Source organism: Moschus berezovskii, chromosome 11, assembly GCF_049115385.1.
Source record: "Moschus berezovskii isolate FMDL1 chromosome 11, NW_MosBer_1.0, whole genome shotgun sequence".
Taxonomy (NCBI): Eukaryota; Metazoa; Chordata; class Mammalia; order Artiodactyla; family Moschidae; genus Moschus; species Moschus berezovskii.
The window spans coordinates 34,095,204-34,122,825 of NC_142470.1; the positions used below are offsets into that span (position 1 = coordinate 34,095,204).

The following is a 27,622-nucleotide window of genomic DNA, read 5'->3' on the forward strand; positions in this document are numbered from 1 at the left end:
CCCACTACCCCCAGAGGAGAAGGGGACTGAGAGGGTCTCAGCGGGAGTCCTGGAACAGGAGGTGGCTCCTCCGTGGCTTAGCTCTCAAATGACCCTAGGGAAGGGAGTCAGCCCAGAAGAGCCCCCTCAGCTCTGTGAGCATCTTTCACCCGGGAACAGATACCATTTGGCCCAGCTGAGCCAGGATCATCTTCAGCATGACCCTACATCATCAATTTTCTGCCAGGAGGGTCAGACAGAGAAAGACCCTCCAGGGTCCACCTCCTGGCAGGGCCAGAGAAAAAGAAACCTGGACCCAAACTTAGTGGCAGCCTCCCTTCCCTTGGGTGCTGTGGCCAGCTCTGTGCCTCAGAGTCCTAAGCACTCGTCTTCCCCAGGCACCAAAGAGGACTCGATGCCCTCTCTCTGCCCCTTAGGATCGTCCACTGAATTCATGGAGGTGGGCTACGTGTTGTTTCTTGGAGCTGTGATGGATGACATTGCAGAGCTGAGCTAAGGAAAGTGGGGGACACAGACCCCTCCACTGTTGCTCTGTTCCTACCTGGCTGTGAGATACACAGCAAGTCACATCCCACCCTGGCCTTGTTCACAAGGGATTGCGCTGGTGGTATCTGAGCCCTTATGCTTGGACTGTCTCTGCTCCAGTTCAGTCAAGACCTATTCCAGCCTGCACTTCCAACCCCTCCTGAGATGCTCACTACCCAGGATTATGCTCTTGTCCCCACTTCACCCCGTGATGGCTGAGCCCTGGAGGGACTTCCTCTGGGTCCATTCCCAAGAATAGAGCCTTGTACAGGACCTCCAAGTCACCCCTTTCTGGAAAGAGCATTTCTGACTGTGGCTGCAGCCTTGCTTATCAGGAGAGCAAGTTCACTGCCCCAGCCCCTGGGACAGCTGGAATGCGGGAGCCTCCCACCCAGAAAGCGGGGGCGGGGGGGGGTGGCTGGGGGGTGTGCCTGCTAACAGCTGGCAGCTCCCACAGTAGTCGGGGATGGGATATGGGAGGGAGCAATGATGCTGAGAGCAGGCTGACCTCAGCCAGAGCTCTCGGGCAGGAGGGTAGCCAGGAGAGAGGCTGAGACTGTCTTTCCTGCCAGGTTACCCCTGGGTCTGAGCTGGTCCTACAGTCCAGACCCTCAGCTAGCTCAGAGGTTTCCAGGGCCTTAGGAGCTAAGGTCCTGCCCACAGACCAACCTTCCATACCCCACCTAGACCTGTTAGACCTCTGAGTGGCTGGGGTGAGCCCCATGGGTCCTCACAATGGTTTGCTATCTCAAAATATCCGTGGTACATTATACGATGACCTGTTACAGAGCGTACACAGACCAACAAGCACCTTCCCCAGCCTTTGACCAGAATGGGGTCAAGTCAGGGTGCTGATACCAGCAAGCTCACACCCCATAAGGGCTTAGCTTGGCAATGGATGGCATTACCACAATTCCTGGGGTTCCTTGGATTCTTTGAAAATCGTCAATTCAGCACAGCCCTTCTCTCTTCCAGATGAGAAGATTGAGACCAGAGCAGGGTGCAGGGGGAGAGTCCTGCCCCAGCCACCAGCAGTTCAACATCAGAGCCAGTCCTCACATGCAGCCCTCCTGACTCTTTCCACTCCCTTGGCACCCTCACAGTCATTCCTCCATTATCTTTCTTTTTCTGAGCATCCTCCATGTGTTGGGCACCACTCCAGGCCCCAGGGACTCAACCCTGGTCCTCAGGGTACCTACATTTCAGAGGAAGCAGATAGTCGATAAACTAAATTGTGTGATCACAAAAAACATCTCAATGATGACAAGTGCCAGGAGTCAGTAAAACAGGAGAAGGGTAGAGAGTGATGGAAAGGAGGGATGGACCATCTGGGGAAGCCTTCCAGAGTTTGGTGTGTTTGAGGAACAGGAGCATTAATGGCCGTGTGGCTGCTGCACATTGAACAAAGAGATGGAGGCATGGGAAGGGCTGGATCCCGCATGGCCCTGGAAACCGAGGTCAAGAATTGGATTTTACTCTTAAGTGTCACTGGAAAGTTGTAAGCGGGGTTGTGGTGGGATATAACTTAAATTTTTTACCAGTTCCCTCTAGCTGCTGGAGGTCAGCTGGCTGTAGTATAAGAGCGAAGCTGGGAGACCAGCCAGGCTGCAGCTGAGTAACTTAAAAAAGACAGAATGGTGGTGGGTAGGACTCAGGTGGAGACTGAGGAGACTGCAGAGAGGGGTGGATGGAGGTGTGTTTTCAAGACAGAGTTGGCTTGACCTGTTGATGGATAGGATGTACGCACTGCGGGGAAGGAGGGAGCCAGAGAGCTATGGAAGTGGGGGGAGGGGAATAATCAATGGTAGTCTTTGACCCGAGCAACTGAGTGAAGTTACCTCTTACTGAGCATTTACTGAGATGGGAAATAAAATCCAGAGAGCAAATGTTTGTTAAAGAGATGAAATTCCAGACTTCTTGTTTTAGACACAGAGGTTAATTTTGAGATGCTTATTACAAATCCATGACAGCAGTTAGACAGACAAGTCTACCAGCTCAAGGGAGAGGTCAAAGCTGAGATATAAATTTAGGTCTTATCAGATGGAAATAATATTTCGAGTTAGGAAGCTTGATGAGATCAACTGGGGAGAAGGAAGAATGAGAGAGAAGAGCCCAGCACAGACCCTTCCTCCAGCTCTGGGGGGTAAAGCAAGGAAAGGGATCTGCCAGGACACTGGAGGAATCCTGGGGAATGTAGGGTCCCAGGGCCAGGAGGCCTTGTTTCGGGAGAAAGAGAATTGTCAGCTGAGTCTGCTACTGCTGGGCGATCCAGTCAAAAGACCCCAGAGACAACCAGTGTGTTTGACTATGTGGCGACCACTGGGGACACTGACCATGAAAACGTGGTGTAACATTCAACAGCTTGTTCCTGGAACATGGGAAGAAAAGAGCGGTAGGGGCATCCATTGTATCTGACCAGCCTGAGTTGGAACAGAGGGGCCTGATTCCAGGAGAAGCAGGGAAAGAACAAACAATATCCCACTTCCACATTTTTAGACCTTTTCATAAATGCTTTACAAAGCTCCTGCAGAGGCCCATGAGGTAGTCATCATTATGTCCATTATGCAAATGAGGCCCAAGGTCCAGCCAGATTATTGGCTCAGGGCATCCAGCCAGGGACCTGAGTCCAGGCCTGTCTGACCTCAAAGCCCCAGCCCATCGTGCAGTAGCCCCCACCCCCAACTGCCTCTCTGACTGCCTCTCCCCTGTTGCTCCTTCCCACCTCCCCTCCCATCCATCCTTGTCCTTTGATCATTTCTGTCAGCTTCCAGCAATCCTGGCTTCTGCCTCCCTCCACCGGGAAAGCTCTGCTTTTTCTCTTTGATCCCACGCGACCGTCCTTGGCTTCGGTCTCTGCTGGGCCCGGTGTCCCCTCCTCCCTGTCTCTTCAGGATGTGCCGACAGTGGAGGGGATCTGCAAGAGTTACTGGGAGACTTGCGGGAACGGGGCCTGCGGGATGGGAGCGTGGCTCCTGCTTTCCTGACCTTTTGGGGAAAGAGCTTGGGGGCTCTTTGGGCCTGACTGGGCTGCAGACCAAGCCCCTCTCAGCACTGAAGATCCAGAGATGTGAGTTCACAGGCCAGAATGCCTATGGTAGTAGCCAGGAGGGGCCAGCCAGGAGGGCCATGCAGTCTTATGCCAATGGGCAGAGATGAGTCTCTAAATTCTTCTCCAGGTACTGGTTCAGTGGTTAGCGGGGTTCAGGAGTCCTCAATCGGGAGATGTAATTGGCAAAAACAGCCCCCTGGCTGCCACCATCACTTGCAGAGATGAAGCAGGGGTGTCAGGAACCTCAGAGTCCCTTTTGGAGCCAGTCTGGTTCCAGTAGGAAGACACGCGTGGGGCCCAGGACTCTTGTTGGAGCTCTCTGCTGGCCTGGGTGCTCCCCTCCCTCTACCACGTCCCCATCCAGGTCGAGATGAGGGAAGCTGCCCAGGAAGCCCAGAGCCACCTCCAGCTCCTACCCTCAGGATTCTGAGGCCCTGGCTACCCCCTAGCTGCTCTGGGAGGGCCTGGTACCCAGCCCCCACCTGGAAGAGATGAGCAGAGGGGACCCAACACATGGAACCATGGGGCTCAAGTGTGCTCCCCAAAGCTCTGCCAGGGGATTGCAATAGTAATTAGCTCCTCACACGTCCCCCAGGTTATTTTTAAGTCACGTTCTTCCCTGGTTTATTTTTAAAGTAATGCTGGCGCGTGGCTGGCTGGCTGCCCTTCCCAGGTGGTGGAGCCAGTTTGGGCCAGGAGTGAAGCAGGGCAAGATGCACCCCTGCCCCAGGGCTCCCTGCTGAGGGCCCTGGTTAACCAACCCCTCACTGGATGCCAAGGGAGATTTCTGCTGTGCAGAAAGCCTGGGTCCAACTTGGGGCCAGCAGGTGGGCTGGCGTGGAAGGCCCACTGCCCGACACCCAAAACTCCCATCCTGCCTTTGATGCACACATTTTGTATTCATGACCTTGACCAAGTTGTCTCACCTGCACAAGCCTCAGCTTCCTACTTTCTCAGTGGGGTGAATGATAGTGAGTCTTGCATCTCCCTCAGAAAGTGAGTGATCCACTAAAATGTTGCACAGATCTAAGGGAGTACTGCAATTAAGTCTGCCTGCAAACAGGCTGCCCTCCCCACAATAGTCCTGCTAAATTCCCTAAAAGCCAAGCCTGCCTCCTTACCTGAGTGACTCCCAGGCTGTGAAAGTCTCCTCTGTTCTCTTCATCCTTCAACCACCACCACCCCCCAAGACCTGCTGTCCACATTTCAGTCTGGCTGAACTCTAATCCAGGCTGCCCAGGGTGAAGGGCAGCTGTCACACTGCTGGTAGCCATTAAAGACTTGGACTGGGGCATTGGCAGAGGGGACTGTGACAAGGGCAGAACTCCCACCACCCCAGCACCTCCTCCTGCACCTCCTCCCTAGAAGCCTTCCCAAGAGCTCAGCTATGGAAAAGCACTGCCAAAAGTTAGCTCCGAAACCCTCTCCTTGGGTTCAGTGTAGCAGCGAGGCTGGAGAAGAATGTCTGGGACATATGGTGGAGGACGCTGAAGGCAGGTTGAAAGTGTGGGCTTCTTTCCCTGCAGGCGAGTCGTGGAAGGTTTTAAGCAGAGGAGTGACAAGTGCAGAGTGGGGTGTAATCTGGAAGGAGGGGTGAGGAAGATTCGAAAGCTGCTGGGGGATGACAGCAAGGAACGGCTGCCCAGGTCCAGACTGGAAGGGGTGAGGGCCCTTGGGGTGGCTGCTGGAACAGAAAGAAAGGGTGGGACTGGGAAAAGACTAGGTATCTGGGGAGAACAGGAGGGGAAGGCGAGGTGCTCAGCCTGGTCGACTGAGGAGTGTGGACAGTACAGGGAGGTCAGCATGGGGGGAGTGACGGATGCCAGTGACCAAGCCAGGCTTGGGTGCTCGTACTTCAGCCAGGTGGCCGGTGGAGACACAGCATAGAGCAGAGCTTGGTGGCCTCTCGAACCAGAGTCAGAACAGCCCAGGCAGAATCTTCGTCCCTTCTTAAAATCAGGGTGTCTGAGAAGGAAGCAGAGGAAGACTTCAAAGTCTTTGCAAAGTCTTCCCTTTGCAACAGGGAAGACTGCAAAGCACCAGTGGGAAGCAGGAGAGTGGGGTTTCTAGAGAGGAAGAGGACTGGCCATCAGGGTTAAGCATGGCCAGAATATGAAGGAAAATGACGAGGCCAACAGTCAAGACTGCCATGTATGATTGTCCAGGTTGTGCACTGTGCAAAAAAAAAAATCCAGTTGAAGGGTGTGGTTGCTGACGTCTAGCCTGCTTACCAAGCCATGCACTCTCCTGGGGACTGCATCCACCCTGAGGGGCCCGTTTCTTTTCTAACTGATCCCAAAGTGCCATGTAGTTAGGGCAGCCCTGACCACAGAGTACTAGATCTGGTACTCAGAAAATTCCTGATGCTCTTGGGGGATAGTAGTCTTAGCAGGTGAAACAGGGGCATCCTGATGTGTGAGAGGGGAAAGCAAGAGGGGCATGGTAGGCCTCCCTTCTTCCCTCCCTATCTCTGTCCCTTCCCTTTCTTGAAGACCCAAGGCCAATAGTGAGAAGATAGCAGAGACAATTTAAAAATGCCCTCAAATGGAAGGTAAGTCAGAGTCAGTAAACAGAGTCAGTAAGAAAAGTCCAAGGCCAGAAGCAGTGTGCTGTTAGGGGTTCCACCTTGAGAGGGGAGGCCTCACCACCTCTGAAATGGGAGTTGGAAGAAAAGAGCCAAGCAAAAGGAAAAGCAGTATGGGGAGAGCCTTGCTCTGCCAAGAACTTGCTGTGTGACCTTGAGCAAGTCCCTTAACTTCTTTCTCTGTGGCTCAGTTCCTACATCTTTAAATAGGAATAATAAGAGTACCTACAGAATAGGGATGTTAGAGGATTAAAAGAGGTAACATATATTAGCTCGTTAGAGCAGAGGCACATAGTAAGCACTATATAAAGCTCAGCTAAGACTATTTTGAATTGGGGAGGAGGGAGCAGTGACAGAGGCGTTTAATCATTTAAATAAAGTCAAGGGCAGAGAAAGCCAGCTCGCCCAGATTCCACGTGGGGGTGGCGGGGGGACAGAGAAGAAGGCACTAAAGCACTGTAAGCAGAAGCTGGGGAGAGCTGGGTACTGGGAGAATGCCTGAGTTTGCCCACCTGCAGCGCTGGGCACTGCAGAAAGCAAGCTCGGGACCTCCCTGCTACATAGGCCGTGGCAGCCAGGAAGTCATTCTCCAATTATAGCCCGGCTGGGCTGGGCTCTCGTCTGCTTCTGGGCAGCCGTGTAGATGGAAAGGTTGCAAGGCAGGTGGAGTGGCAGAGATGATCGAAAAGGCTGGGAACTCAGAGGTCAGAGAAGAGGTGACAAGCCCGGGGTGAGTCAGGTGGCAGGAGGCAGGCTGGGGCTGAGTGTCTGCTTCCTTGTTTCTGTGTAAATGGCAGTGTCCCCAAGGATGGGGACAGCTGTTTGCTGTCGCCCCTGAAGATGGCTGAGAAGCCATGGCCTGAGTCTCACTTCATTCCACCCCAGGAGCATTTCCGTAGGACCAGAGTGGAGTGAGCTGTGTTTCCATGGAGAGTCGTGGAATCTTAGACTCCGGGTCGGGTCTGGGCCTGTGTTGGGGAGGAGCTGTGATCAGCGGCTTCTTTAGATCCCTGAGGATGTGAAGGGACAGCAGGGGTTCAGAGGCCAGATCCCGTGGGGGCGCCTCTCCTTTTACTGAAGTGCCGATGTACCTGCTGCCGGGGCGTGTCCGCCCCCATGTCCCCCTGGTCCTTGTGCTCTCTGCCCTGGAGGGTGGACAAGGTCGAGCCAAGGCGCCATGTTGGGGGACACGTGGAGTGTTTGAGTGAGTGAGTGTGTGTGTGCACACACACACGTGTGTAAGTGGTGGAGGTAGGGACACCACGTCTGCAGGCTGGCTCAGAGGGAGAAAAGGTCCTGGCAGCTGCCTCCAGGCTCAAGTCCCTGTTGCCTGGAGTCCCTCTCCTCCAGGCACTGTGCCAACCTATACCATCTGAGCTCCTGAGCCCTGGGGAGGGTGCTGAGCCTAAGCAAAACCTCCTTCACATCTCCTGGCATCTGCTCCCCAATTCAGCCCAAAGCTGTCTGGGCTACTAGCCATGACCAGAAAGGAGAGTGGGAAGCAGGTGACAGAGACAGAGATCACGGGGGCCACGCTCACTCCAAGGCCTCCCTGCCGAACCCAACCCATCCATCCAGGTTGACTTCTTGCATCTGCTGGGGATCCACCGTGGACACTGAGCAAGGTGGGAGAAGCAACCGTCTCCAGGCAAAACCCAACACCTGGTAGAGAGTGGCAGGGGCAGAAAAAGGGGCCGTTCTTCCAACAGGGGGACGGGGAAGGTATGCCAGAGGGGGCTGCCCTGGAGCTGTCCTTCCTTGGAGGACAGAAGAGATGAGGGAGGCAACTGAGGGCAGCCCGACAACATGAGGAAGTGGAGAGGGGACCGGAAGTGTTGGGGGACTCAGGGCTGAGTAGACCAGGTAGGGAATGCATCAGGTCGTGCACAGCCTACATGCTGGGCCCAGAAATCCCTAGACTGTGCTGTGTGCATCTGGGGAACTAAGGAGAGCTTCCAACTTTAAAAAATAATACTGACAACAGTTCCTACTTTCTGAGACCCTCCACATGCCAGGCCTTGTACTACAGGTGGCACTAGTGGTAAAGAACCCGCCTGCTAGTGCAGGAGATATGAGAGACACGGGTTCGATCCCTGGGTTGGAAAGGTCCCCTGGAGGAGGGCACGGCAACCCACTCCAGTATTCTTGGCTGCAGAATCCCATGGACAGAGGAGCCTGCAGGGTTACAGCCCATGGGGTCACAAAGAATTGGACTTGACCGAAGTGACTTAGCACGCGCACACACATTAGCCCCAAAGTCACCCACGTACCTAATAAGAAGGGATCAGAAAGGCAGTGCGGGTTATGGAAGAACAGCAGGCCCGATCCCTGATCAGAAGGCCTGGATCCCAGGTTCAGCTCTAGGTGAGACGCCAGTCTTATCAGGTTTCCATGTCCCCAGACATCTAATGGAGACCACCCCTGCCTGTTGAATGACACAGGGCTGCTGTGTGGATTTCACAGGAATGTTACTAAACACTATGGGCTTCCCAGGTGACTCAGACGGTAAAGAATTTGTGTGTAATACAGGACATCTGGGTTCGATCCTGGCTTGGAAAGATCCCCTGGAGAAGGGAATGGCAACCCACACCAGTATTCCTGCCTGGAGAATTCCATGGACAGTTCATGGGGTAGCAAAGAGTCAGACACTACTGAGTAACTAAAACTTTCACTTCACTTTTCACTTTACTAAACACTATACAGCACTGTGCCCATGTGGATCTCCCTAAACCCAGCCAGGGCCCTTCTGCTGTGCTGCTCATTTTGCCAGACACACCTGGGACCCGGTGCTCGGGAGCATGGCTTCTCCATCTGTAGCGACTGGAGCTTAGCCAGCGCACAGTGTCTCCTTGGACCAGGGTGAGTGAAAGGGAACTTCTGAAAGGAAACAGCACCACCTAGCCAGTGTCAAAGGTCACAAGTCAGAAGCCCAGGCCTCTCTCTCCATCTCTATCAGGTCACACCATCCCTGTCTCTGCTGTTTCCGCTCACTCTGGCTTCTCTTCCCCTATAACCCTGACTTGCGTGTGGCTTTGGCTCCCTCTGGTCTCAGTTAGGACCCAGCTCTTGGTAGCCCGGCAGCTTAGCTCCCCAAAGCTGTGCAACCTCTCAGCCCTCAGCCCAATCCCTGGAGAGACAACCTGATTGGTCCACCCAGCCAATAATGTGGGTCCTCTTAGACCTGTGTGCAGCCCTGGTCTAATCTGCTGTGGCCTGGGCCAGGGCCACTTGGTGCAAAGGTGCACACCATCCTTAACTAGGGTGTGGCAGGAAGGACAACTCCGAAGACGTGGGAAGAAGGTGGCCATCCCAGACATTTCTGCCCCAGAGCTTCCCTGGAGGCCCCAGCCCCCTGCCCTCCAGCTCCCCTCTCCTCACCTCCTGCCCTGTCTGACCCCAAACCTTTACTGGAACATCCCAGGACTCTCCAAAGGGAACCTCTAGGGGGCTGTTCCCTGGGACAGAAAGGACTGGCCATTCAACTTCTGGATTCATCAGCCTGGCAGAAGGCAGGCAAGGGGAGGAGACCAGATGGTCTTTGGCAGGATGCCACCAGGATCAATGCAGAGAGCTAAGACTCTAAGACCCAGATCCTACCCTGAGGGGCTTCCCATGGTCTTAGAATGATGACCTGTGGGATATATTTTGCATGCTCTATTCACAAAGTGTATGGTCCCAGGGACACCTAAAAGCACCTGGACTTTGAAAGCCAAAGATATTGGTTGAATCCTAGCTTTTCCAACTTTTACCTGCATGACCTTGGGAATAGTAGTATTTAACTTGAGCCTTGGTTTCCTTACCAAAATGGAGCTAATAATGCCCACCTTGAAGGTCCTGGTGAAAATTAGAGAAGGTTTCTGCAAGGGTGTCTGGGTTCCCGATACTGTTACCATTGTTAGTAGAGGCACTAGTAGCAGAGAGAGCACAGGCTCTGTTCTGGCCTGTGGCTGTCCCCCACTCTCTCCCCTTCCTTCTTACACTCCACCCACTCCTGGTTCCCTCCTGCCACTCCAGATCCAGCCACAAGGGCAGGGAGGTCAGGAGACAAGTCCCCACCTGGGGGACAAAACCTAGGCCCTGACTGCCTCTCAAAAGCCTTGTCCAGTGTCCAGCACCACGCCGGGCCAGCTGCCCCGCCAAACTTCCACTCTGCACAGGCAGACTTGTCTGAAAGGAGTTTTGCTCCCAGAGGCATCCCTGTGCATTAAGGAGATGGGTAAATACGCTAGGCAGCGTCTGCCAAGAGGCCAAGGAGTGGTAGAGATGGATGCTGTGTGCAGAGCTGAGAGAAAGGGACGCTTGCAGCCCAGAACAGGAAGAAGCCTTTTTGGGAGAAGGCAATGGGGATGGGATGGAAACATAGCAGCCAGCAACGCCTCACCGGAGGCTCTGAGTGCTTAAAAAAGGAAGGCAGTCCTTAACAATAATGCTGCAAACCTAACATTGGTCTGAAATTAAAAGTGTATTTAAAAAATAGTAAATGGTAGAGGATGAAGAAGGAGGAGGAGGAAGAAGAGGGATAAGATGAAAGAGGAGGAGAAGGCGGGAGAGAGAGACAGTATGGCCTCAGACAAACCTAGATCCGATTTCTAGTGACAAGCAGAACCAAGCAGCTCGGTGCACCAGCCAGGTGTTCACACCCGCCATGAACAATGCTTCCAGGTGTCCAGGGACATCTTCAGAAACCATGTTCCCAGCCACAGGATCACTGGCAACATCACATGCCTTCTGACTCCCTTCTAGTTCCTCGGTGTCCACAGTTCCACCGTCACAGAAGGGCCCCTCTGACATAGACTCACCATATCCAGCGTAACTCTTCCCTTAAAGGACAGTCTTCTCCCACCTGCCCACTGACTTGTCTCTGTTCCTGGAGGGCAAGACCGAGCCATCCTCGGCCCCGTGACCCTTCCACGCACTCAGCCTGGTACTGGCACAAAGTTCAGTTCAGTTCAGTTCAGTCGCTCAGTCGTGTCTGCCTCTTTGCGACCCCATGAATCCCAGCACGCCAGGCCTCCCTGTCCATCACCAACTCCTGGAGTTCACTCAAACCCGCCTCCATCGAGTCGGTGATGCCATCCTGCCATCTCATTTTCTGTCATCCCCTTCTCCTCCTGCCCCCAATCCCTCCCAGCATCAGGGTCTTTTCCAATGAGTCAGTTCTTTGCATCAGGTGGGCAAAGTATTAGAACTTCAGCTTCAGCATCACTCCTTCCAATGAACAGCCAGGACTGATCTCCTTTAGAATGGACTGGTTGGATCTCCTTGCAGTCCAAGGGACTCTCAAGAGTCTTCTCCAACACCACAGTTCAAAGTAGTAGCTGCTTAAAACATATTTGTTCAATTAATTAAGACCAGCAAAGAGGGAATAAAGCCACTTTGCCTTGTTGATTTTCCAGCTGATTTTTTGAGACCAGCAAAGTGCTGTGGCCTCGCTGGGGCCCCCATCGCTGCCCACTCAGTCCCGTTTCCAGGGCTGGCTCTGAGCTCCTCCACCACTGGCCTGGCCTGGGCCAGTGGAGAGTGTCTTCTGTGGAGACCCAGCAAACGCCTGGACCTGACCTCTTGGGAAAAGGGCCTGGAAAGAACTGGGGAGGGCACCTACTTTGACAGACAGGGAACAAACTGCCACGACTATCTCAGAATTCAGATGGGCCATGGACCCAGATCCCTGAACCCAGTCCAGAGACCCCAGAGGCCACTGGGATGTGCAAGAAAGACAACGGGACTCAGCCTGGCTCTGCCACACACCACACACCTGGTCACCCAGTCGCTCAGCTTAGTCTGCTCAGCTCAAAACCAGGGAACCTGCTTTCCAGATGGAGCATTTAATGAACTAACACTGGTTAGGCTGTGTGAGGCAATAGGCCTGAATTTGTAAAGCCTGACTCAGTCATTCACGGGCTGTGTGGTCTTGAATGAGTCGCAGAAACTTTCGGTGCCTCTGTTTTCTTATAGGGAAAGTGGAGATAATATCTATCCCATAAAGTTTTTGTGAAGATTAAATGAAATACTGTATATAAAGCACTTAGTACGGTGCTGGGCACACAGATGCTCCATAAATGTAAGCTTTGTGACTTACTTATATTACTATTGCTGCTATGATTATTGCTCCCATTACTTTGGCTGCTTCTGCATCACTGCTACCATCACCTTTACCATTAGCTCTACTGGGCACCAGGCACGGAGTTCCTTAGCAGTTCAAGACCCCATCCCCATCCTCCGCATCCAGAGAGAGACTGAGAGGAGAAAAAGAGACAAAAAGGAGGAGGAAATAAAGGAAGAGGAAGGAAGAGAAAGAAGAAGGAAGCAACTAAAGAAGTAAAAAGAGGACTTCCCTGGTGGTCCAGTAGTTAAGAATCTGCCTTCCAATGCAGGGGACGTGGGTTCAATCCCTGGTCGGGGAACTAAGATCCCATATGCCACAGGGCAACTAAGCTTGCACGCCGCAACTAAGACCTAGCACAGCCAAATAAATAAATGAAAGTGAAAGTGCTAGTGGCTCAGTCATTTCCAACTCTTTTCAACCCCATGAACTGCAGCCCATTAGGTTCCTCTGTCTATGGAATTCTCCAGGCAAGAATACTGGAGTCAGTCATTCCTTTCTCCAGGGGATCTCTCTGACCCAGGGATCAAACCTGGGTCCTTTGCATTGCAGATTCTTTGCAGTCTGAGTCACCAGGGAACAAATAAATATTTTTTAAAAAGAAGTGAAAATGAGAAGCTCAAGGCCCCAGGCTGGTCCCTCCAGCTAGCTGTGGGTGGGGCTAGGAGCCCCTCAGGGCTCAGCATTCAGAAGGGAGAATCTGGGGACCGCAGGAATTCCCGAGGGAGACTCAGGCAGGGACGTGCCCCAATCTCCTCCCTGATTCTCTGCAGCCTCCTGTGCTGGGAGGCTATGTGAGTATTCAATTTTGTCTCTGGAATTAGTTCTGCCTGCCCCTCTGCTTCAGCGGGGCCAGCCCGGCTCCAGCCTTCCATTCCCCAGGACAGTCCAAGGGGTTTCACCCTGTGCCCAGCCTCTGCTCAGCTCTGGCGGGGACAGCTCTGCAAAGTGCCCTGGCAACTATGGGTCTAACACACATCTGGAGGCTCAGGGCCATGGCTTTGGAGACTCAACAGTCCCCCTGAGAACACCGCTTTCTCCACTGTTCGTAGGGGAGGGAACATGGCCCCTCCGTAAGCCCAGGATCCTAGAATGTCACGGGTCTCAAGAGCATCTCCTCCAGCTCTTGGTTTCCCAGAGAAGGAACCCCATGCCCAGAGAAGGGTGGGGTCTTGCCTGTGATCACACAGCGGTACAGCTGGAAGCAGACCCAGGCCTTCTGACTTCATCCCACCCTGGAGGGTCCCGAGGTGGCCAAGTACAATGGTGAGAGAACAGCCTTTGAATTTCAAGTTTGATTCTGGCATGTATGGCCTGAGATACAACATTTTATCTCTCTGAGCCTCAATTTCCACATCTGTAAAATAGAAAATAATAGTAATAATGTAAACACCTCCTCTACAGGATTGCTGTGCCAGCTCAAACAATAGAATGTAGAGAAATTACTTTGTAAATGGCCCAGTGCTGCTTAAGTACAGCACAGACATAGCTATTATTCTAGAACTTAGAGCACTGCCTATGTTAAAGGCTCAAAATGCGTCTGCTGGCTGAATGGATGAATGTTTGTGGAATGGTGAATGACGAACAAAAGGCTCCAGGAGCGCTGGTTTGTTTAGGTGGGTGGGATCAAGGAAGGCTTCACAAAGAGAGTGACTTGCAGGATGGGCTTTGATGGAGGAGTAGAAGCCTATCAGGGAGGAAAAAAGAGCATGAACAGTGTTCAGAAATTGGGAAATGCAGCCATGGCCTCCAAAGAGCTGTGAATACCAGTTCCACAGGCAGGCTTGGGCTCCAGACCCTGCTCAAAACCCATTCCTCTCCTCAGGGCCTATGTGTAGTATGTGGAGCAGAGGGAGCTAGAAATTTATTAAATCCTAAAATATAGCTTGTCAGAGAAGAAATAATCTTCTAATTGAACATCCCATGTAATAGGTAAGAAAACTGAGGCTCAGGAGCTGACATGCCCTAACAAAGACCCTATAGCAGGCTCAGCCATCTAGGGCCTATGTACTGAATATGGTCCACTTCCTGTTTCTGTAAATAAAGTTTTATTGGAACATAGCCATGCCAATTCATTTACATATTGTCTATGGCTGCTTTCTTCATACGATGGCAGAGGTGAGTGGTTGCAAGAGACCAAAAGGCCTGTGAAGCCTAAGATATTACTATCTGGCCATTTATAGGAAAAAGTTCACCATCTCCTGTCCTACAGCAAGGTAGTAATGGAACTAGGATGAGAGCCAGACTTCTGACTCCTGGTTGGGTGTTCTTTAACTCCATGCCTGCTTACCCTACCCTCTGGGCCCTGCTCCACCCCACATAACACTGCCTGCAGGATGCAATTTCAGGTGGCCAGGCCCCCGGCAGGCTCAGCTCCAGAACACATGGTGCAGTCAACTGGGAACACCCAGGTTGGCCACTGTTGCCCCCATGACCCAGCAAGACTTCCTGTTGGGAGCAGTTCAGTCCCTTCTGGGGGAGTCTGACAAAGAGATGCCAACACGAGCCTGCTTCTCTTCCATGGGCAAAGCAGGAAGAGCCGGAGACTGTGTAAGTGTAGGACTCAGGCCAGCCAGATGCCAGACTTACAGACACAGCCTTTCAAGAAGCACAAGGGCGGGGGGTGCGGGGGGACTGGCATCTACAGCCATCTGCTGAGGTGGCCAAGTCCACTTTAAATTGTGCTGCAGAATTCCTTTCTCAATGCCAGACTGTCCCTGGTGTATTCATTTAATTAAAACCCCACCAGATCCAATCTGTTAGAAGTTATAAGTTCGCACATGTTCTGTCCAGCTGGTCACAGGATACAGAGAGGCCACAGGCCCAGGCCATGGCTGCCTGATGCAGTGGCTGGCATAGAACAGACCTGACAGTCCCCAGGTCGGTACCCTTCCTGTCACATCCAGGGTTGCTGCCCAAAACACGGCCCACTCTGGGTCTCATGCTCTGTCCATCCTCTCTGGTTCCACCACATTCAGCCTTCAGGCTCGTCTTTGAGGTCTCCTTTCCTTGATTCACTCATTCTACAGAGATTTATTAAGTCCCAGTTATGTGCTGAGCACTCTTCTATGTATGGGGAAACTGGTAGTAACAAAAGAGACAAAAATCTCTGCCCTCATGGGCCTTAAATGGCTTTCCTGGTGGTTCAGATGGTAAAGAAACTGCCTGCAATGCAGGAGGCCCAGGTTCCATCTCTGGGTAAGGAAGATCCCCTGGAGAAAAGAATGGCAACCTATTCTGGTATTCTTGCCTGGAGAATCCCATGGACAGAGGAGCCTGGCAGGCTATAGTCCACGGGGTCGCAAAGACTCGGACATAACTGAGCGACTAACACATGGGCCTTACAGTTTAAATCCACAAATAAATATGAGAGCATCTCACACACAGTGTATCTACTTTTTTCCCTTCTCCCCTCTCCTTTCCTCCTCTCTCCTCCCTTCTTCCCCTCCCCTCTCCCCTCCTGAGCCTAGTTTAAGCCTGAGTCCTTGACAATAGAACCATGCAGCGGTCTCCTGTTGCATCCTTCCTGTCATTTCTCACTGCCATCCCCACCAGTACACACAGGGGTGCCAAGAAAATCCATCTTCTTACCTCTTTGGCACGTACCTCCCATACTCAGGAGCTGTCAATTGCTCCTCAGTGCCTTCAAGTTAAGATTAAATTCCTGCCCCTCCCCTTCCAAGCTTTTCACATTTTAGCTTTGCTCCCATACCAACTTTCACTATTCAAGTGAACTTTCTGCTCCAAATAACCCCCAATTTTTGCTGTTGTTATAATATTCATTGCTTTCTACTTAGTAATAGATTTCTGTAGAAAATATACATAAAAGAAAATTAAAATTAATCATGAGCCCATGATGCAAAGGGGCTTCTTTCCCTGTGGCTCAGATGTAAAGAACCTGCCTGTAGTGAGGGAGACCTAGGTTCAATCCCTGGGTCAGGAAGATCCCCTGGAGAAGGGCTGGCAACCCACTCCAGTATTCTTGCCTGGAGAGTTCCATGAACAGAGGTGACTGGAAAGTTTCAGTCCATGGGATCGCAAAGAGTCAGACATGACTGAGGGATTATCACTTCACTTCATGATATCAAGATAAACTCTCAGGAGCTTTTTAGCTTCTATTTCTATGTGTGTGTATGTGTGTGTGTGTAGTTACATTTTTCATATTTGTATGTTTACTGTGGGATCCCATTACATAAAGAGTTGTATCCTACCATCTGTATGTCATATTCAATAGTAGTCTTTCTATGTAATTAAGAGACTCCTAAGAACAGCACTTTAATGGCAGCACAATATTCCATCACATAAATATACCTTAATATGTCTAGCCAGACCCTATTGGTGAACATTCAGACTGTTTGCAATTTTTCACAATGAAAATGCTGCTATAAACATCCTTGTTCATAAATCTTAGTTCCGATCTCTGGTTCTTTTGCCAGGAGAGATTCCTAGAAGTGGCATTGCAGGGTCACAGGCAGATACATTTCCAAGGTTCTTGAGATGTATAATGTAGCTGCCTTCTTGAGAGAGTCTGGTCATGTCCCACTCACCCTCCATTAGTGAGAATGCCCATCAGCCTTGGGTTAATTTTCTCTGCCCCTAACATGCCACGTGTCTTCCCAGCATTGTGTCTGTTTTAGCAGCTCCCTTTCATCAGAGCCCTGTATTTCCCACCCATTCTTCAGGGCTCAGGACAAATACTGTCTCCTCTGTGAAGCCCTTCCTGATACCTGAACTGGAGTTCTCCACCATTAGCTCTCCCTGAGGTCCCATCTTAAACTCTTCCTGAACCATTTCCCACCTTTACCTTGCATCTAAATAATTTGTCTAATAACAACCTTCTCTTTGGATGGGGCATTGAAGGTTTCAAAGTGCTTCTCCTGAGATGTTGCATCTGATTTGCTTTCAGACAGAAGGTGTTTTGAGATCAAAGACCTTGGTTTCATCATCTGGGTCTGCTTCCCTTGGCCCCATCACCCACCTCAAGCTAGCCTTTGACTTAATGGACACTTAGAACAACCTTCGCTCTTTGTTGTCCTACCAGAACAGATTTTAGAGGGCTCCCCTCTGCAGTGAGGACTGAGCAAGATCAGAGTGCCCTGGATTTCAGTCCTGGCTCTGTCCTGCCCCTCTCTGGGCCTCAGTTTACCCATCTGTAAAATGAACGAATTGAAATACATAGTCTCCCATACTCCAGGACAGATGGCTCCCTGGCCCCTGGGACCCAGAACAGCCCTGGGGTGCCTCTGAGGGCCCCTGTGCAAAGCTGGCCTCTGGGATAGGCCAGAGGGAGCTGGCCAGGGAGGCAGGCCTGGCTTCAGGCCAGGCTGTGTCTGCAAACACTGACCTTGGCTGCCGCGGCGATTTTCCATGACACCAGCACCACCCCCCTCCTCAACTCCCCCTAATCCCATGTGGGCCTGGGGAGGGGGAAAGGGGGGGCTGTCCTACATCAGAGGACCCTGAGCCAGAGTCATGGGGCACCTGTGGATGGGAGCGAGCTTAAAGAGAAAAAGAGGAGAGGGCAGAAGGCCCCCACAGGGGAAGGTTGGGGAGGAAGGTGGAGAAGGGGGAGGACTATGGTGGGCAGTAGAGACAAAAGCTGGAAGAGGAGCCAGGAAGATGGGAAGAGAGGCCCTGTAGAGGGGCAGGGCCGAGGGAGGGGGACTGTGTCTGAGAACCGTCCTTCCCTGGCACTCTGGCCTGGAAGGGGACAAACTCCAGACCCGGTTCTGTACACTGGTCCCTCCTCCCAGCCCAGATCCTTGAGGCGCGAGTGGTTTCCCAGGCCTACCTCGGGCCTTAGCCAGGCCTGGGACAGAGGGGATTCCTTCTGGGCCCTGAAGCTGATTTTATTTCGCAGGGTCCTGAGGGCCACCGGGAGGGCAGGAGCTGTGAGTCACAGTGGCCTCTCCTCCCCACCCTTCCCCCAACCCTGGGCGTCTAAAGGAGGTTTCCCTCATCCACATCTCATACTTCTCAGCTGTCTGGGCTGAACAGCGTTATCTGAGCAGCTGCACCCACCAGGCCTTGTGCCAGAAACTGAGGGGACTTGCAGGCCCTCCAGAAGCTCAGAGTCCTGCAGAGCTCCTCTGCACAAATCCAGGCCTGGGAGCCAGGCAGAGGGAGAGGCGCCTCCAGCCCTGGGAAGGTGCTCTGAAGGTTCTTGGAAAAGGTGAGGTCTGAGATGGATTCTGGAGGATGGAAGGAGAAGGCCTGCCTCCCCGCCCCACCTCCACCAAGCTGGGCAGCCTCTCTTCTGCCTCCCTCCCAAGGGCCTGGGCACTCTTGCCAGCTTCCTTCCACCACATCTTCTTTAACACACCAATGAGGCACCAGAGGCGCCTCCATTCCTACTTCCTGAATTCACATTGCTGCCACCTCTGTACCAAGAGGGCAGCTCCCTGTCTGTGCCTGCGAGTCCTCCATGGGCCTTTCTGAGGTGTCCCCCGCAGGCCCAGCAGGAGAGCCCCACCCACTCTGGAGGCACCTAGGGTTTCACAGCCAGTCCCCGGGAACTGCCCTGTCTCTCTCGAAACCCCAGTCCTCTCTGGCTGTCCTACCAGGCCCAGACAGCACCCTGAGGTCACACCTCCTCCCCACGTGCAGCTTTGCATCAGCCCAGCTTGGCCCAGAGTGCACAGCCTGTGGACATCTCTGGCCACAGGTCACCTCATCCACCTTCTCTTAGGGCAAACATCAGCCTGGCCGGGGCCGTATTTACATTAGATAACTAAGTCTGCAGGGAACCCAGAAACAGGTTGCAGCTAGGCATTGCCAAGGGCTGTGTGTTTCTAATCTACAGAGGGGCGGGGCCAATCAGAGGCGGGACATCAGAGAATCTCAAAGTCAGGGGCCTGGAATAAGGAACCACAGAGTTCTTGATGCGACAGAAGAATGTTTCCCAAACTGTTGCTCCAAGGAACGTTTGTCCAGCAATAAGCACTGTAAGAGAAGCATTCCAAGGTTACATAAGCAGAAAAACGTAAGCACATTCTCCCAACTTTGTCTGACCTTGCTCATAAACACGTGTAGGGCTCTGATAAAGCCTCCGCTTAAATGACAAAGAATCCAGTTGAATTCAGCATTCCCTGCAATTTAATTTAACTAAGCAACCCTTTTCTCACCCAACAGTTATTAACAGTCCATGAAATTAGTATTCTAGGAAATCTACCTTTGGGTAACACTGATCTCAGAATGTGGATGCTGAAAGGAACTTTTGCTGCTGCTGCTGCTGCTGCTAAGTCACTTCAGTCGTGTCCGACTCTTGTGACCCCATAGACGGAAGCCCACCAGGCTCCCCCATCCCTGGGATTCTCCAGGCAAGAACACTGGAGTGGGTTGCCATTTCCTCCTCCAATGTGTGAAAGTGAAAAGTGAAAGTGCAGTCACTCAGTCATGTCCGACCCTTAGCGACCCCACGGACTGCAGCCTACCAGGCTCCTCCATCCATGGGATTTTCTAGGCAAGAATACTGGAGTGGCTTGCCATTGCCTTCTCCGGAAAGGAACTTTTACGACCATCTAATTTTGATGTTTCCCCAAATATTCATAATAATGATTAATATTTATTGATTCCAACATCCTTGAGCTTCTCTGATAGCTCAGACAATAAACAATTGGCCTGCAGTGCAGGAGACCTGGATTTGATCCCCTGGGTTGAGAAGATCCCCTGTAGGAGAGCATAGCAGCTCACTCCAGTACTCTTGCCTGGAGAATTCCCATGAACAGAGAAGCCTGGCAGGCTATACAGTCCATGGGGTTGTAAAGAGTTGGACGTGACTGAGAGACTAAACACACAACATCCTGAGCATTTTAAGTCAATTAACTTATCAAATCCCCATAGCCACTCTATGAGTTCAGTGCATCATTATTCCCATTTTACAGATGAAGAAACTGAGGCACCTAGAAGATTAAATAACCTGGTCACAGTTGAAATCTCTTTGACTCCAGAGGCTACTCTTACCTATACCACTAAACTGCAGAGATTCCTGTGGAAAACAGAAATATCCATTTTCATTCTTTAAAAAGCATAACGATAACTTAATTCAGTCTCTTAAAATCAGTTATCCCATGTTAATCAGAAATTCTGATTGGCAAATGTGTTTCTAATTAATTTTGATGGGAAAATAATTCATTTTTTCACAATTATCTATTCAATACCTATTCTAGGTAGTAGCTACACTGTACTGATCAACATATTATATTTCATATGTAAAATCCTTCAAAATTTAGACTATATGCATGAGTGGGTAAACCAAAAAAGAAAGGCATCCATAGCCAGAGTGGAAAGGTAAGGACCTTTTATCTTATCCTATTTTTCCATGTCACAAATCAGGAAAACTGAACCCCTGAGAGGAAAAAGGACTTGCCTGAGGCACAAGCTGGTTATGGTCAGGGCTGGGTCAGAGCCCCAGATCTCCAGTCTCCTAGTTCCATGCTGTTCTTTCATCCAAGACTGTGGCCAGCGTTCTAACCATGTTGCCAGCTAAGCCAGGAGTGAGAGGTCAGGCACTCAAGCTTGTGGGCATGTGAGGTCAATGGGACCGCACAGCTGAGTCCAACCCAGCCAAGGCCAGTACCAAGGGCTCAGGCTGGTTATTTGTGCTTTGACTAGAAGGAAACAGGCCACAGGGAGAAAAAGTTCAGTAAGAGGGAGAGCTGGACCACAACCCTCTGCATATTCCTGGAAGACAGAGCTTCAGCCAATTTCTGAGCCACTTGGTGATGTTGGGAAGAAAAGAGAAGTGAGGCCCCGAGGTTCCCATCCCACCTAATTTTTCCTGTTGTTTCAAAATATTCATAATGACTATTTACATCCAGCCACCTGGCTTCCTCAGGTAAATCCTATGCTCCAGCCAGGTTTCTAGGCATCTCTAAGCTGGGTTGCTCCCAAGCAGGGGCTGCTGGGTTCTGGTTGAATGAACAGGTCAACCTTGGTTATACTGAGACAGAGGGCAGTGGACAGAGCATTGAGTTTGGGATGGAATATCCCAGGTTATAGTCCTGGCTCTGCCATTCACGAGCTGTGTGACCTTGAGCAGGTCACTCTGCCTCTCTGGGCCTCCATTACCTCATCTGTACAATATAAAGACTAGGCCATATGATCAGTAAGGACCTTTCTGGCTCTGAGGATTGTTAAGTCTATGGAAAGGTGGCTGGGAGAAGAGGGGACTGGCGCTGCCCTAGTCAGCGCTCTGAGAGGCAGGGGCTTGAGCTTCCTGGTCAGGATGTGAGTTTTAGCTGGTGGGTCATCAGGTCCTGTGAGGGAGGACCCTCAGAGAATCAGCCCCAGAGCATAGCCTCTGTGTGTGTCAGGGACACACAAAAACAGAGGGAGCCCCTCGCCCTGAGATGCACAGGGCTGGACAGGAAGGAGAAAGTGGGGACTCCCTTCATCCCTCTCTCCCTCATAAACCCAAGCCTGATGGGGCGAACACTGCGGCAGGCAGCTGGCCTGCTGGCAGGCAGGCAGGCCTTGCCAAACTCCCAGTTACTTCCCAGAAGTTCCAGGGCCCCCAGGGAGAGGCTCCACCCCAGCTGGCACCCCTACAAGCTGGGTGCGCACGTCAGTAGGTCCTTCCGGCTCCCTGGCTCTTTCACCCAGTGACAATAGAAGGGGCAAAGAGGCGGGGGCACACTGACCCTAGGCCCAATGCTCAGAGGAGTGTCCGAATGCCTTGGCATCGCACCCCTGTTGCCATTTCTGCCACGTCCAGCTCAGGGCAGTGCCCGGTGACTGGGCTCCTAGTGGGATGCTCTTCTCTGCAGCCTCAGTTTCCCACCCTGGTTGCCTTTCTGGGTGATAAATTGGCTCTAAGGCTTCGGAATGAGCGATGAGTCAAAGTGTCTAGAGGCCTTGGCCAACTCACGAGGCTTCTCCAGCCTTCATTATTCCAACCATAAAAAATGGAGATAGTCATAATAACGACCTTGTAGGAAGTTTTTGAGCATTAAAGTTTAAAATGTATCTGAAGGATAAGATCTGAAGCCTCAGCATGTGGTAGGAAGGGAGAGTGGGCCCTGGAGGGCATCTGACTGAGAGGGTGAGGCATATATAGGCAAGGGCCACCCTGGACAGGACAGTGGCTGGAGCAGGAGCATGAGGCTCTGCGGTGGCGGTGTGGGGCTCTGTGGGCAGCCACAGTGGGCATTGAGGCTGCCAGGCAGGCAGGCACTGGGTTTTCCTAAAGGATGGAGGATCAGAAGCAGTCCCAGCTTATGAACAAACACAAGACAAGCTGGCAATGGTGGTGACGGTGGCATATGTTTCAAACGGTGGGATACGGTTGCCTGACCCCACGGGAACTTCCTGATCCTCAGGACTACACTCTCAGGCCATCTTTCCCGTGTGAGATCTGCTCACTGCTCCTTCCTTGGAGAACTCCACAAATTCCAAAGTACTTTCATGTCCAGTCTCTCTTATACTTTTTTTTTTTTTTTGGCAGCTCCACACAGCTTTTGGGGTCTTAGTTCCTTGGCCAGGGATCAAACCCAGGCCCCTGGCCATGGAAGCATGGAGTCTTAATCCCTGAAACACCAGGGAATTCTCTCTCCTTTACTCCTGACAGCAGCAGTAGCGGTGACGGCCAGGGTAGGAATTAACAGCTGAAGCTCAAACCCCCACAGTGCAGAGCAGACCAGAGGGGTCCAGAGAGGGGAACGGATTGCCCAGGGTCACACAGCTAACATGTGGTCAAGCTGGGGCTGGTCCATGCCTCCCAATCTGTGTTCAGCCCCAGCCACAGTGCCAGGCTCTCCCCCACACCCTCCGCTGGGGGACAGGGAAGGACAGGATGAGGAGCTGCTCTGGCTCGGGGCCCGCCCAGCTGTCTAGGTGAGTTGTGGTCTGGCTGCCATGGCCAAGCTGGCGGGCACAATCTGTTCTCACCCTGCTGGGGCCCAGACGGGCCAGGCCCAGCAACTCCAGAGCTCAGTTATCTAGGCCCCTGGCAAGGGATGACACTGTCACCAGCTAGATGCCAAAGTTGGGGAGCAGGGGAACCCAATCTAAGAGCAGCCTGCAACCTCACACACCCCAGACCTCCCTAAGCTTTAAGATTCACAGTGATGCCGACTTTACTGGAACTGAGCTGTCCACCAGCCCAGGTGATCTCTTGGAAGTGAGGAAACCTGGTGCTTCATTCATTATTAATCACAGTGAGCTCTTATCGAGCACTTGATATGTACCAGACTCTATGTTAAGTGCCTTATACACATTCTCTCACTTATTTTTCCCCTAAAGCCCTGTGATGCAGGTGCTAGTTATTAGCCCCACTTAACAGATGTTGGAAACTAAGGCTAGGGAGGTTTTTAAAATTTTTATTTTTGGGCCACCTCGAGTGGCATGCAGGATTCTAGTTGTCCAATCAGGGATCGAACCCATGCCCCTTGCAGTGGAAGGAGTCCTAACCACTGGACTACCAGGGAGGTCCCCCTCAGACAGTTTTAAAAAAAAAACAAAAAACACACACAGTCCATAGCAGAGTAGGGATTTGAATGCAGATCAGACACCAAGGCAGATGGTATCCTGCTTTGCCATCAACTCATCAAATGAATTTGGGGCATACCCCACAGGCCTGGCTGGCAATGTGTGTGGGAGGGGGGGCAGGTAGGGAGGAACATGACAAGGTCCAGCAGTGTCCACTCCCACAGACACAAAGCCAGTATTTAGCTGTTCATATGTAGTTGGGGGACCTGAGTGACAGAGCAAAGCCTGGACTTCAAAGCTGAACATTCTCAGTGCCACTCAAGGCAGGGATCACTTCCAGCTGTGAGCAATCCAGGATGGCTGCAGGGAAGAAGAAGCATTTGGTTAAGTTTGGTAAGGCTGAGAAGAGAGGGGAAAATAGAAAGCATTCAGTTCAGTTCAGTCCAGTCGCAACTTTATTATAATAATCTTATTGATAAAAGTAATAAGTATCTTAATAACCCAGTGAAGGAAGCAGGGCCAGGACCAGTAGACATCATTTTACAAATGAGGAAACAAGCTCAGAGAGGGGGAGTAATTTGCCCAAGGTCACACAGCCACTAGTGACAGGGCCAGAATTTGTGCCAATGGCTTCTGAGTTTCCATCCAGGGTCCTTTCCCCTCCATGTCTCCAGGCAGAACTTTTTTTTTTTTGGCTGCACTGGTTCTTTCCTGCTGTGCGTGGGACTTCTCTAGTTGTGGTGAGCAGGGGCTACGCTTTGCTGTGTTGATCGAGTTTCTCACTGCAGTGGCTTCTTCTTGTTGCAGAGCACAGGCTCTAGGTGCACGGGCTTCAGTAGTTGCAACACATAGGCTCAGTAGTTGTAGCCTGCAGGCTCTAGAACACCAGCTCGGTAGTTGTGGCACACAGGCTTAGTTGCTCCAACACATGTAGAATCCTCCCGGACCAAGGATCGAAACTGTGTCCCCTGCATTGACAGATTCTTGTCCATTGGACCATCAGGGAAGTCCTCCAGGCAGAACTCTTGACTGAGGCCATGTGATAGCTGGCTCAGAGGGAGGCTTTGCCTCTGCCTGGCTCCTGGCTGGGTAAGGACTGAAGTGCAGGGTGGGCATGGTATGGGTTGATATTGCCTGCCTGGTGACAGTAACACCTGGAAGGCTCTTGCTTTGACAAAGGCAACGCCACCTCCCCATAAGGACAGAACCTACTTTGGGGGCAGGCACAGAGGATGACCACAGGGCCCCAGACAGTCTGATGAGGACTTTGGAGCACTAATTCACGGGGGCAGGGGACTGTCTCCTTTCCCCTTCTCTGACACGAGTGGGCCGGCTGCCTCTGGGAGCCCCAGTGGGGAATTACCCCCCAAGCTTTAGCTGGCATCAAGGAACTCATCAAGGAACCCTAGTTTCCCTCCCTTCACACTGAATCCCAGGATGTCAGAACTCAGTAAGTCCAACCTCCTCCCTTATAGTCAAGGAAACCGAGGCCTGGAGAGGATTAGGAACAGGTCCAATGTCTACCGGCAGTGAACTAGAAGCCAGGTCTCCCAACTGACTCGCCAGCACTCTTCATGCAATCCATGACCAAGTTCCCAACAGCAGCACCAGTCAGCTCCTCTTCCGGGTATAGAAAAAGGTCGGGTCTTTGATCAAACAGACTCTAATTTGAAGGCAGGTTGCTCTGCTTCCAAATAGTGTGACTTTGGAGAAGGCAATGGCAAGCCACTCCAGTACTCTTGCCTAGAAAATCCCATGGACGGCGGAGCCTGGTAGGCTGCAGTCCATGGGGTCGCTACGAGTCAGACTTCACTGAGCGACTTCACTTTCACTTTTCACTTTCACACATTGGAGGAGGAAATGGCAACCCACGTCAGTGTTCTTGCCTGGAGAATCCCAGGGACGGGGGAGCCTGGTAGGCTGCCGTCTATGGGGTCACACAGAGTCGGACACGACTGAAGTGACTTAGCAGCAGCAGCAGCAGCAGCTTCCTCTTCTTCCTCTCAACCGACCCCCAGGGAGTGGTCAGAAGAATAAACGAAAAATGATCAGTGAGGGACTAGCACAGTACCTGGGGACAAGGATGAGACCAGAACTGTGTGTCGTCTTTTCTTCAGTTCAGTTCAGTCGCTCAGTTGTGTCCGACTGTCCGGAAAAAGAGGCCAGACTCCGCACGACCGTGGCAGAAGATGAGGAGAGAGCAGGGGGGAAGGGAAGCAGGTTTCTGGAAGGGCAGCCCCATCAGCATGTGCTTTCTCTCCTCTTGCCCCATTTTCCCCTAGGCTACGGCCACGCAGCACCCAGCACCGATGGCGGCAAGGTGTTCTGCATGTTCTACGCGCTGCTGGGCATCCCGCTCACGCTGGTCATGTTCCAGAGCCTGGGCGAGCGCATCAACACCTTCGTGAAGTACCTGCTGCACCGAGCCAAGAGGGGGCTGGGCATGCGGCGCGCCGACGTGTCCATGGCCAACATGGTGCTCATCGGCTTCTTCTCGTGCATCAGCACGCTGTGCATCGGCGCCGCTGCCTTCTCCTACTACGAGCACTGGACCTTCTTCCAGGCCTACTACTACTGCTTCATCACGCTCACCACCATTGGCTTCGGCGACTACGTGGCGCTGCAGAAGGACCAGGCGCTGCAGACGCAGCCTCAGTACGTGGCCTTCAGCTTCGTCTACATCCTCACCGGCCTCACGGTCATCGGCGCCTTCCTCAACCTCGTGGTGCTGCGCTTCATGACCATGAACGCGGAGGACGAGAAGCGCGACGCCGAGCACCGCGCGCTGCTCACGCGCAACGGGCAGGCGGGCGGCGGGGGCGGCGCGGGCGGCGCGGGCGGCGGGGGCGGCAGCGCGCACACCACAGACACCGCCTCGTCCACCGCGGCGGGCGGCGGCGGCGGCTTCCGGAACGTCTACGCCGAAGTGCTGCACTTCCAGTCCATGTGCTCGTGCCTCTGGTACAAGAGCCGCGAGAAGCTGCAGTACTCCATCCCCATGATCATCCCGCGGGACCTCTCCACGTCCGACACGTGCGTCGAGCAGAGCCACTCATCGCCGGGAGGGGGCGGCCGCTACAGCGACACGCCCTCGCACCGCTGTCTCTGCAGCGGGGCGCAGCGCTCCGCCATCAGCTCCGTGTCCACGGGCCTACACAGCCTGTCCACCTTCCGCAGCCTCATGAAGCGCAGGAGCTCCGTGTGAACGCCCCCCTCCGGGGCCTGGAGCACCTAGGAGCACGGGCGGGGTGTGGGGGAAGGGGGCTTCTGCCCCAGGAGCAACAGGGGTCTGCGAAGGGACCTCCCCAGCCGCCTTCAGCCCCGTGGGGGCGCCCCTACACCCCTCACCACCCTCCCCCTGCCCCCCATCTCCGACTGTGCCTGCTTGCACCAGCCGGCAGGAGCTGGGGCTCTGAGGAACCCCGGAGACCCCATCTGCGCCCTGCAAATTCCGAGAAATGTGAAACTTGGGGGGAGGGGAGTCGAGGAGGGAAGGCAGAAGCTGGGAGCCTCCCATCCCTTTGGAAAAATAAGGAGCTCGCCAGTTCGCAGAGGCCCCTGCTGGTATCCAGACCCCCCCCCCCCAAACCCTCCCCCTCCTCCTTCCGGAGGGAAATTAGTGTTCCGTGTAAGTTTGCATCTCTATTTATACCTCTGTCCTTCCAGGTCTCCTACCTTCCCTTGGCTCCAGAAGTCAAGGTGTCTTTGTCGAGGTCACCCCCACTCAGTCCCACTCCCCTTCCTCATCCCCAGCTGTGTCTCCCAGTCTCCCACTCCCTTTGGTGTTGTTTTGCATGGCTTTGCAGTTTTGGAGGAAATGGAAACCCAGCAGTCCCTAAAGCTAGTCCCCAGAGGGCAGGCAGATGGAAGCAGGGGCAGGCAGGCTGCAGGAGGGGTGGAGAAGGGAAGGGGGAGGTAGGGGCCCAACAGTCTG

General features: G+C 52.8%; 1 protein-coding gene across 1 annotated transcript in view; it reads left to right on the forward strand.

The window, feature by feature from the left end:
- The window catches only part of KCNK3 (potassium two pore domain channel subfamily K member 3), a 37,603-nt gene extending 10,577 nt beyond the window's left edge, over nt 1–27,026 (forward strand). The window contains exon 2 of the mRNA XM_055399672.2: nt 25,971–27,026. Coding sequence (XP_055255647.2) covers nt 25,971–26,893 — 923 coding nt within the window. The 3' untranslated portion in view covers nt 26,894–27,026. The remainder of the gene's footprint in view (nt 1–25,970) is intronic.
- The last annotated feature ends 596 nt before the right edge of the window (nt 27,027–27,622 follow it).